This window comes from Eulemur rufifrons, chromosome 7 (assembly GCF_041146395.1).
Source record: "Eulemur rufifrons isolate Redbay chromosome 7, OSU_ERuf_1, whole genome shotgun sequence".
NCBI lineage: Eukaryota > Metazoa > Chordata > Mammalia > Primates > Lemuridae > Eulemur > Eulemur rufifrons.
The window spans coordinates 129,147,871-129,160,182 of NC_090989.1; the positions used below are offsets into that span (position 1 = coordinate 129,147,871).

Genomic DNA, 12,312 nt, shown 5'->3' on the forward strand with positions numbered 1-12,312 from the left:
CACGTCATCAGCATGAAAATGGGATTAAATAGGATCCTCTGTGGAAAAGACTGGACTCAGAAAATGATTGTTGATCATTACAGAGCTGACTAGTGGAGATTTATCCGAGAAAAAATTAAAAGCAGATTGAATAGAAGAACTGCTTAAATTACTTATCCTGTCTGTTCTGAATAAAGGAAAAACATAAACATTCTTATATTAGTAGGTATTAACTATATATTATAGATACTCCCAGATATCACTGTGATTTTAGAAAAGAATCTGGGCAAACATTTGAAGTTCTCTAAATTTCGTGATGGTGCACTAATATAATTCCATGAAGAAATAACCTGAAAAGAAAATGTCAGGGGAATATGACTTCTTAAAATGCATCTGACCAGGAGAACCTGCTAAAGGAAAGTGGCAAATAATTTGTCTTAGATTTTGAGTTGGGCAGAACTTCTGAAGGTTAATAGTTACTCCCACATTGGGGAGAGCAAGTTAGAACCAACTTGATTTTGGGAAACTGGTTTTATGAAGCCATTGTTCTGTGAAGTACAGCCTGTCCCTGTGTGTACTAAGCATTCATAATTAGGGATATGAATCTAGGATAGAATTTATCAGGAAGCATGGAAAGAACAATAGACTAGGAGACAGGAGATCTAGCTTTTAGTTTGGACTCTAATAGTTCACAGGCCTTTAGTGCCCATGAAATAGAAGAGGTCAGATAATTCCTGAAAACTTCAGGATTTTCAGTCTACCAGATAAATAGGATGACATGGCCTTCTGCATTCATATTTGTCAATTCTATTCATGTTTTAAAGAAAGCAAGGAGAGTGTAAATCATGATAATGATGTAAAAAGTATGAGAGAGTTATTTGAACAATAAATACCATACAAATGCCATCTCTATTAGACATACAAAAATGAATGAACTATCATTTTATTTATTTTTGGAGACCTGAAATCCATCATTTAGGTAAAATCTTTCCTGCAGTTAAATCTTTGGAGTAATGTATGTGCCCACGGATGCCCATTTCCTTCTTTCTTTGTCACTACATGCAATGACCATGTCAATTTATTAAAACAACACCCAAAAAAGAAACAAAACCAAACCACAAGTTGACTCAGTTTCCTTTTCTTATCTGTTGTGCACTTTGCAGATTATAAAATCAGATTAATCTTGGAAGTAAAAACAAAAGAAAGCTAAAAAAATGCATAAATCAAGGTCTGTAAAATGATTCTTAGAGGAAATGAATGGGAACCCATTATTTGAAAATTTTACTGCATAATAACTATCTATACTGTCTCTTCTACCCTGGGAAGATTGAGTGACCTGTTAAGCACTTTTGGATAGGATTTTATGATAATATTTATAACCTGTCATCTCTGTAGCAGAAGTAACATCAGTCTTAGAGTCTCAGGTATCTGTGGACTGCTTTTCAGACATCTGATGGAAAGGGTCTTTAAACTCTAAAGCAGCACTGCCTAATAGACACACAATATGAGCCACAAATGCAAGCCACGTATGTCATTTTAAATTTTCTAGTAGCTAAATTAAAAAAAACCCAGGAAATTAATTTTAATAACATTTTATTTTACCCAATATATAGAAAATATTATAATCTCACCATGTAATCAATGTGAGCAATTATTAAAAATGCATTTTTACTTTCTTTTTTTGTACTAAGGCTTCCGAATCCAGTGTGTATTTTACACTTACAGTACATCTTAATTCAGTGGGTAAATTTGAAATAATTAAAGCTAAATGGAGTCCTACCAAAATAATAAAATTATGTTTAATGGAAAAATATTTTACACTGTTTCCATTTAAAAGTAAAATTGAAATTGATTAAATAAAAAAATCAAACTCCTCCGTCGTACTAGTCACATTTTACATGCTCAGTAGTTACCTGTGGCTGGTGGCTACTGTAGTAGACAGCATAGATATAGAATAGCCCCATCATCACTGAAAGTTTTATTGGACAGGCCAGGCATGGTGGCTCACACCTGTCATCCTAGCACTCTAGCAGGCCGAGGCGGGAGGATCACTTGAGGTCAGCAGTTTGAGACCAGCCTGAACAAATGTGAGACCCCATCTCTACTAAAAATAGAAAAAATTAGCCAGGTGTAGTCACATGCCCCCATAGTCCCAGCTACTTGGGAGACTGAGGCAGGAGGATTGCTTGAGCCCAGGAGTTTGATTTTGCTGTGAGCTCTGATGACGCCACTGTACTCTAGCCCGAATGACAGAGTGAGACTGTGTCTTCAACAAAAAAAAAAAAAAAAAAAGGAAGTTTTATTGGACAGCACTGTTTTTAAAACAGTCATGCTTCACATAGCAGTGTCTCTGTCAACCACAGACCACATATATGACAGTGTTCCCATAAGATTATAATACTGTATTTTACTGTACCTTTGTATGTGTAGATATGTTTAGATACACAAATACTTGCCATTGTGTTGTAATTTCCTGCAGTATTCAGTATAGTAACGTGAGGTTTGTAGCCTAGGAGCAATAGGCTATGAAGCCTAGGAGTGTAGTAGGCTGTGCCATTTAGGTTTATGTAAGAATACTTTGTGATGTTCCCACAATGATGAAATAGCCTAACCACATATTTCTCAGAACACATCCCCATCGTTAAGCAACACATAACTATATTAAGTCTTGCAAATAGTCTTTTGATAGCCAAAGTCTCATGACATTAAACTTCTAATTTTTAAGGTTTGTGACTATTTATTTAACTTTTTACATTTATTGTTTCATAATTAGTTATTTGAGAGTTGACCTCCCCTGAGACCCAAATATTCTTTTAAGTTCATTAAATGGCCACAGACTAACATCCAGCAAAGATTGGCTTTGGAGGTGATGGATTTGTATATGAAGCACCTTTGTGAATTGCAAAATAAATGCCCTTTCTAGTTCTTTCTGCTACCAAGATAACTGTTTCAGACAAGACACAACACTCACCATGCCCATTTCCATATTGTAAACATAAGATGACATTTAGGTATAAATTATTAAGAGAAAAAAGTTGAAAGAAGGAATAGGAATAGTACCAGGGTTTTAAGATTTTAAATCTAGGCAGATAAATAAATTAACACCAATGAAAGTTTTCTTCCCCAAAGGTGAAACACCCCCACAACCACCACTACCTCCATCACCAACACACACACAGAGGAAATGTGATGTAATATAGAATAAGATTAAAAAAATAAGTCAAATAGGTATGAATAGGCCAGGCGCAGTGGCTCATGCCTGTAATCCTAGCACTCTGGGAGGCTGAGGCAGGCGGATCGTTTGAGCTTAGGAGTTTGAGACCAGCCTGAGCAAGAGCAAGACCCCGTCTCTACTGAAAAAATAGAAAGAAATTATATGGACAGCTAAACATATATATGGAAAAATTAGCCAGGCATGGTGATGCATGCCTGTAGCCCCAGCTACTTGGGAGGCTGAAGCAGGAGGATTGCTTGAGCCCAGGAGTTTGAGGTTGCTGTGAGCTAGAATGACACCACGGCACTCTAGCCCGGGCAACAGAGTGAGACTCTGTCTCAAAAAAAAAAAAAAAAAAATAGGTATGAGTAAATTAATATTATTCCACTCTTCATTAAGGGCTCATAGTTTATTGGGAGCTTCCTATAGCAGCTTGGGCACATTAGAGAGCTTCCCCTCACTTTAAGGGAGAATAGGAAAGCACATAGGAGAATTTTTTTTGAAACTGTCTATATTTTTATTTCTCTTTCTTTCATTCACAAAAAAACATACTATCTACAGTGGTCTACATTTCCTGTACATTGCGTTTTCACTTAATCTATCCTGGAGATCTGTATTGAGCAGCACTGTCCAATAGAATAGCCACTAACCATACATGGTTATTAAAACAAAAATTAAGTACAATTTAATTCCTTGGCTTACCTGTCCACATTTCAAGTGGCTACCATTTGTCCAAGAATAGATTATTTCTATCATTGCAGAAAATTCTGTTAGCAGTGGTGGGAGGAGAAATTTTTTTTTTTTTTTTTTTTTTGAGACAGAGTCTCACTCTGTTGCCCAGGCTAGAGTGAGTGCCGTGGCGTCAGCCTAGCTCACAGCAACCTCAGACTCCTGAGCTCAAGGGATCCTCCTGTCTCAGCCTCCCGAGTAGCTGGGACTACAGGCATGCGCCACCATGCCCGGCTAATTTTTTCTCTATATATTTTTTTTAGCTGTCCATATAATTTCTTTCTATTTTTAGTAGAGATGAGGTCTCGCTCTTGCTCAGGCTGGTCTCGAACTCCTGAGCTCCAACGATCCGCCCACCTCGGCCTCCCAGAGTGCTAGGATTACAGGCGTGAGCCACTGCGCCCGGCCTGGAGGAGAAATTTTAACTTTTGGAAAGCAGTCCTGTCCTGCGAGAGGATGATTTGGATCTGCTACCAAGGAATAAGAATCTGTGAAATAACGCGTTGTGACCTTTCTTGGTTTGGTACTGCCCCCTGTGACTCCCAGTATTATATTCATGTTGCTGGATCTTGGGAATTTCAGATCTTGAATCTCTGGGAGACCAAAAAGAAAGGGTTCTTTTTGAATAGACTTTCACTCTCTACCCTCTGTTGGCTGAATGTGCTTTCTAAGTTGGATGACCTATATAGCCAATGTACCCTAGAACTGTGGTCAGATCTCAAGAAAACCCCTGGTTTCCTCTGGTCTGGGTCCTCCTCCAGCCTTGTGCAATGCTGAAGTATATTTTTGACTTTGAATCTGAGTCATTGAAAAGTGCACCTAGGCGACAGATGGTGGAAGCTTATTACTTCCTCCATTTTGACTGAGTTTTGAACAGCCTTAAAGATCTTTATCTTCCCACCAAAGCTTCGGTGATGTGTGAGTGCTGCATAGGCATTTTAAAGAAACCATAAATTTTACTGAGAAGACTAGGTGGTGGTGAATTCTGATTCTTTCACAAAAGGGACTTCCTCAGCTTCCCCTTTAATTTTTTCTTTTATTTAAATTACCACTTAATGTGCCAGAAACTTGAATTACACCATGCACTTAATGTGCAATACCTCATTTAATGCTCACAAGAACCCAATGAAGTAGGTATTATTGTTGTCTCCATTTTACAGGGAAGGAAATGGAGTCTGAATAGCATAATTAAATGTCCTCAGTCATGCAGCCAGTTAAATGGCTAAGCAGGGATTTGATCCCAGGACTGTTTGACTCTAGGACTCACTGCATGATGCTGCAGAATAGGATGATCTTGACAGAATTGGACCTAAGTGGTGGTATAAGGGCAATTCCCCAGTTTCACTAGCTAGTACTGATATTGTCTGTTGTCATTGCAGGCCTAGCTGCTGCTTCTGTGGTTAATAGTATGAGAGTAACCATAATTGGATATTTCAGAAGACCTGGGGATTTGTGGGTTATTGATGGCGCTTGTCTTCTCTTGCTCAGGTGGCTGTGTTATTGCAATGTGCCACAATTCTGTGACAGTCTACCTCGGTACGAAACCACACAGGTATTTGGGAGAACATTACTTCGCTCGGTCTTCACCGTTATGAGGAGACAGCTCCTGGAACAAGCAAGACAGGAAAAGGACAAACTGCCTCTTGAGAAACGAACTCTAATCCTCACCCATTTCCCGAAGTAAGGAAGAGTTCTTGCTGGTCTTTCTTTAATGCCAGGTCTTGCGGTTGCTGAATACAATGCCAAAACCTGCATAAGTAACAAGCTCAGGAATGATAGGAAAGCATCCTAGGGAGGAGGGATAAAGGACTTTCAGTTTCCTTTGTGAATCTTCTTGGGTATTTTCCAGTCCATTTATTAGCTTGACTTTGTGCAGACTACAGTCATTGCTCCCTCAGCCCCACCTTGTCCTACCTGTGTTATTGTCTCTGAGTCTCATAGAACAGGGCAGTGCTTTGTTTTGTGTATTCAGCTGCTAGGAAGCTGGAGAGGATGGGGGAGAATGTGTAGATGCAGTTTCCAGCCACTCAGAAGTGGTGCAAGAGAACTCAAGTGGCAGGATTTTTTTTGTTTCCATTCCGGTTCTCCAACCCTTTCTAAGCACTGGTGAATCACCCCCTGCCTCAGTTATAGTATACTAACCCCTCAATCTTTGGAAACTAGACTGCAAGAGCAGGGCTGGACAGGAATAGAGGCCTCCTTCAGCATGATCTTTGAAGTTCTGTACTCCATTTGCTGTAGAAAATACATACTCTTGTGCTCCATGTTGCTTGTACCTGTCAGATCTCCAAGACACAAATAATCATTGAAATATTTTCAAATGAAGGAAATGTGTCAAAGCAATGGAAAATTGCAGTGCGGCACTGTTGGCCTTGGAAATGCATTTTTAATGCTAAGAATCAAAAATGTAAGCTAAGCAATTGGATTCTAGAGCGAGGGGCTGAGAGTGCAGTTGATGACTTGTCATGGAGCAATGACTGCAAGACATGAAGGAGACAGTTCTCTTTGTGATTATTATTCTGCCTAGATCAGCATTGGTGGGTGAGGTACAAAGTATAATTTGAATATGCTTTCTAGGTATGATATAGCCTTCCTTCCCCACCCCATTGACATCTGCTGATGTAGAGAATAGAATTTGAGAGGAGATATTATATTCTTGATCAAAGATTAATGAAATCCTGTTTTATTTGAGAAATTAGATTTTTATTCTTAAGATACTATTATTAAATTTCCTAATTTGTATCTCAGTAAAGATATTTTAATCCTTTAAAATAAGTTAGGTCCAAAACAACCACCACCACCAAAATGGTTTTCTGATAGATTTGACTGACAGTTGCTTGTCAGTTTAACCCAAATCTTAAACTTGAGATAGAGGATGTCATGGGTAATTCTGATGGGCTTTAGCTGAACACTCAATATTTACACATATATTTTAGCATCCTGATTGTTGAATTTTTCTTAAGAGAACAAGCACATGAGACTGCAGCATGACGTGAAAATTTTGGTGTCCTCCATGGAGGAAGATTCTGAAGCACTTAAACTGCAGTTGGATATTGCCCCTAAGAGGGGTTATGAATTCTAGGCATGCTCATGTATTTCAGTGGCTGCCTTTTAACTGGTCTAAGCTCCTTTCCTTAAAGATAAAAGCAATTTGCATACTTATTTCTCTACTACACTTGCCATAGAAATAACATTTTATGTTTTTGGATGATAGCTGTCATTCTGTCTCTGAGTCAAGGAACAAGAGACAAAGAGTATTCCTCCTTTTCTAACACACACACACCTGTTATGGTGCTTAAAGAGAAATTTTAATTACTTTGCATAGTAACAATTTTTTTCCATAGCAAATTCGTTTTACTTCTTGCAGATATATTTGCTAATTATAGTGTGTTTTGTTCCTTCAGCCCATAGTTCTGGCATGCATATGCTGTTGAGCTAAAAAATCAATGCTGCTTTCTTTTCTTCTCTATTACTAATGGTGGGGTGAAACTACCACCCACTTCTCCTTTTAAATCCCTTTTCATTGAATATGACAACATTTGGGGCTGCTGGGGATTTATACCTCCAGTTTTGGCAGCAGCATCACACGTACTGAAGCCCGAGGTGTTATTTGAGTCTTGGGCACCATTTCAGCGTGAGAGCTGGGACCAGCACCCAGCGAGGTCTCTGGGATTTTCAGATGTATTTTCAGAGCTTATATCCTTATCTTCCCATTCTTCATATATGCTGCCTTTGCTTCCACTTGGCTTTAACTTGTGCCTTTCCCCCATCCACCCATTTACTTTTTTAAAAGTTCAGTATCTGTATTTCATTCTATTATAAAGGTGATAAATGCACATGTTGAAGAAAATTTGGTTCAGAGAAAAACAAAGAAGAAAAAGATCACCCATAGCCTCACTACTCTGGACTACTTTTAGTGCTTTTAGTGCAGTAAGCCTAGGTGGGGCTTATATCTGTATTTCTAATGAGATCTCTGGGTGATTTCTATGAGCCCTCAAAACTTGAGATCAATTTGGTTTATAATGTGGCAGGAAGTCAGCATAGTAATTAACCACTGGTACCAATCCTGATCCTGCCATTTACCAGTTGTGGGAATTTGGATCAGTTATTTAACCTCTCTGTGCCTTAGTTTTTTCATCTGTAAGGTGGACATAGTAATGGATCCTATCGCATAGGGTAATTATGAAGATCAGATGAGTTAATATACTTCAACCACTTACAACACTGCCTATCATAGAGTAAGAGCTATACATGTGTGATAAATAAAAATAAAATATATGACTCATAGCATTGATATGAGGATTCAATAGAAATTCTTAGAGCGTACAGGCACAAAGCCAGCACTTGATAAATATTAGCAACTTTTGTGATGTAATGACAGTGACAGCTACATGGAGGGCTGAAATCTTGCTCTGAGACTCAATGAGGAAGACTAATGCATTTCCACGAGGTAATGCTCTTTGTATCCTATGTTGTGTCAAGCTATGCAGGATCAAAAGAGGATAACTTCGTGGAAATGCATTTTTGTATTCGAATATACCAGGGCTGCCCAACTAAATCATCATTTTCATAAATCTCTGTTATGTTTCTGAGTTGAAGGTGAGACACTGATGTTAAGATGATTGCCATAGATGATTAGGGCTTTTGTCCCTTTAGTAATACATTAATTTATTTTTTATTGTACTATTGCTTTTATTCTTGTGTTTAGGTTTCTGTCCATGTTAGAAGAAGAAGTTTATAGTCAAAACTCTCCCATCTGGGATCAGGATTTTCTCTCAGTCTCTTCCAGAACCAGCCAGCTAGGAATCCAAACAGGTAAGTTTCTTTTTGCATAAATCAGAGAACAACCAGGAAGGCCAACCTGAAGTGTTAAGTTGTAGCTCACTCTGTATTTATTTATGTTTTTCATCAGGAAATTAAAGACTGGAGCCAGCAAAAAAGCCAACACATTGGCAAATCTTGCATCTGCATCCCTATTAATGAGGAGAAAACAGGTGTATACGAAAATCTTGTAACTGTGTCTCTATTAATGAGGAGTGCAGGTGCAAACCGAATGTTAAGAAAAAACATAACCTAGAATTTGCTTAGCTGGCACACTGCATTTTAATGGGAGGTGTAAAATACCAGGCAGCTCAGCTCTGTAGTCAAATTCTGGCTCTCTTTACAGATTCTTATAGTTTCTGTCAATGGCTAGATGTGCCCAGGAATCAAGTCTGAGGCTGGCCTCTTAATCTTTGATGTCTGTACATCAGATTATTGCCAGGGATAATGGTGGGATAGTGAGGAGAAGAGGACAGTCCTGAGTCTTCAGGATGTGAAATACATTCCAGTGGGCCAGGGCATTTTTGCCATTGCTTGACTCAGCTAGTGGCATCAGCTGACATTTCGTGAGGAAGGAAGACAGATGTTTTCTGGAGTCACAGTGATCCTGCCTTTGACACTAGGAAGACTTGATGGAGAAGTCTGGCAGGAAATGCCAAAGCAGCAATTTATATTTGGCTGTGGGAAAAGAAGAATCCAGAATTTTGATGTGAAGAGTTTTTTGTAGAGCTTTAGCTCAAGGTGTAAGATGGGGCTTGTGAATATTGCCTCCTGAAAAGGAAATTTTATTCTTGTTTTAAAAAGGAAAATCAAGGTATAATTTACATACGGTAAAATTCACCCTTTTTGTTGTACTGTGAGTTTTGACAAACACACTTGGGTACCCATTGCTGCCATCAAAATATAGGACAGTTGTGTTACTACAGACGAATTCCCTTGTACCCCTCTGTGGGTCATTCATTGCCCTACTCCCAGCCCTGGCAACCACTGATCTGTTTTTTGTTCCTATAGTTTTGCCTTTTTCAGAATGTCATATGAGTGGAATCATATAGTATATAACTTTTTGAGTCTGATGACTTTAGCTCAGCATAATGCATTTGAGGAGGTGCTTTTTTAAAGAATGTTGCATCTAGAGCCCAAGTTTAGTTGTAAATATAATCATATTTCTACAAACCAGAGTACTTAGGGAATGAGGTATTTTTATTTGTATCAAGTTCTTTTTGTTTGAACTCTTGTCAGACATGTTTGTTTGTGTCTTTTTTTTTTTTTTTTTTTTTAACCTTAGGTTTTAGTTTCATGTTTCTCTGGTTCAAAACCTGTAGTGCTTAAAGATCTCTCTGTGTATATTACCTGCTCCCTCTAGACCTGAGCAGTTAGTATTTACTGGACATACTCTCTGGGTACAGGGATATCCTCTGCCTTGCTCCCTCTGTAGCTAGCTTTCAAATGGCATCTTTCCCACAAACTCTTTCCTACTTCCTCTTATGCCCCCTAGCAAGGACTGGATCTCTCTTCCTTCAGACTTTCACAGAGCCTTGACTATATCCTATCCTTGGTTCTTAAATATGGCCGCACAATGACTCACCCATGGAGATTTGACATGCACTATACACTGATTTCTAAATACCATCCCAAGAGAGTGTGAGGTTATTGGACTGGGGTGTGGTCTAGGCATTGGGACTTTTAAAAGCTATAAAAATGTAAGCCTATGAAGGTGATTTTAATAAGCAACATCATTTGAGAACTGATATGTCACTCAATATTTATCTCATGTTATCCTAGCCCCATTTTTCCATGTATTTTTTTCTCGAGTGCAACTCCTTGTGCCCGGTTTTGCCACAATAATAGTAATAACTGACACTTTTATTAAGTGCTTGGCTAAGAAGCTTGCTTTGTATCTTTAAGCCATCTTATAAACCCTAGGAAGTTGGAGTCATTATCCCCTTTACACACTTAAGGAAATAGAAGCTTGGAAAGGAGCAAGTTGCCCAAGATCAGAGCTCATAAATGATGGAGTTGGGTTTACACCCAGGTCCATCTAATTCCCAACTACTATATCAAGAGCCAGAGCTCTAACCACTACATCGCACTGTCAATGTGCACAGTGTGCACGGCAAACATGCAGCATATGCTTGTGGGAGGAATGAGTGAAGAAGACAGTGTCTTGTTTTAGGCAGGAGGACATTGAGCTATTCGGCAGGATCAACTTAGTTCTCTTTTGGAGGGTCTCTGGAGAGGTTTTCTCTCTGTGTGAAAACTCCCCTTGACTGTTGCCTGCTCAGAATCCTCCCAATCTGCTCAACTTCCAGCCACGTTGTTACCTGTCGTAGTACAAGATGGAGAAGCAGAGGCTGTCTCTCACCCTATGGAAATTCTGTGTTTATTTCTGTGGCTAAAGTTGTCACTCAGTTAAACTGGATGGTACACTTTAGTATTACCTGAAGCCATCAGAAGTGGGCTGTTTTCTCTTGTTCTACTGTAGTTGCAATGTGTTTTCTTTGGGGAACGGAGAGTGTAATCTTCTACTTAACTGGCATGTCTGCACACTGATGTGACTGTGATAAATGACATTCATAATGCTGGCTCTGAAGTTCTGCAAGATACTCACTCCGTTGTCTTCTGAATCACCAGAGCTTCCTCTTTGTTCAGAATCACTTCCGTGTGGTTTGAAATTCAGAAGCCCTGTATGTTGAAGAAAAAACATAGAGCCTGGCTCTTTGGTATATTCTGATTCTTTACATATCAGTTACTATTCAGTTAGAAGAGCTATGAGTTGGTGTCTCTCTGTGGCTTGGTTTACATGTTCCATCATCTTCTTTGCTGCTGGGAATGTCCTTTGCAGACAACTGTGGCTGCATTGAAATTTAGATGAATGTTCTTTGGGGACATATGTCTGTCTTGTCGTGCTGTGTCCTGTACGTGACTAGTGTGCCTGAGAATGTCTGTATTCCTCATCACCTCTCACCTCATCAGGTACAAATCAGCAACACAACTAGCAAAGCAGCATTCTACTTTGTACAATGGTCTTTTCTAAAAAAAAAAAAAAAAAGACTAAAACTTTTTGTTTGGAAATATTCCCAAATGTACAGAAAAGTTACAAGAATAGAACAAAAAAATCCTGTATAAACCAATTGTTAACATTTTGCCATACTTGTTTTTATCAATACCCCTTCCCTATCCCCCTTCCTTTCTCTCTCTTTCTCTCTCTCTCTGTATGTTTGTGTGTATACATATATGTATTTTCCCCCCTAAATTATATATTTTTCCCCTAAATTAGTTGAAAGTTATAAACATCATGCCCCTTTGCTAATGTCAGTTGGCTTCTCCCAAGAACAGGGATACTCTTTTACATAGAAACAGCATATTCTGAAGAATAGATTTGCTGAGGAAAAAAACAGTGTAGTTATTAGTCAGCAGATTTCACCTTGGTATAGTATTGTTGTCTAATCCATAGGCTGTCTTCTGTTTTTGCCTCTTGTCTCAACAGTGTGGTTTACAGTGATTTTTCCATTATGTCAGGAGGCATATGACGTTGGCTTGTCCCATTATTGTTGGCATTAAGTTTGATC

The 12,312-nt window shown here is 38.8% G+C and overlaps 1 protein-coding gene across 1 annotated transcript in view; it reads left to right on the plus strand.

The window, feature by feature from the left end:
* The window catches only part of KAT2B (lysine acetyltransferase 2B), a 98,167-nt gene that overhangs the window by 55,165 nt on the left and 30,690 nt on the right, over positions 1-12,312 (plus strand). Inside the window, exons 6-7 of the mRNA XM_069475444.1 lie at positions 5,411-5,602; positions 8,631-8,737. Coding sequence (XP_069331545.1) covers positions 5,411-5,602; positions 8,631-8,737 — 299 coding nt within the window. The remainder of the gene's footprint in view (positions 1-5,410; positions 5,603-8,630; positions 8,738-12,312) is intronic.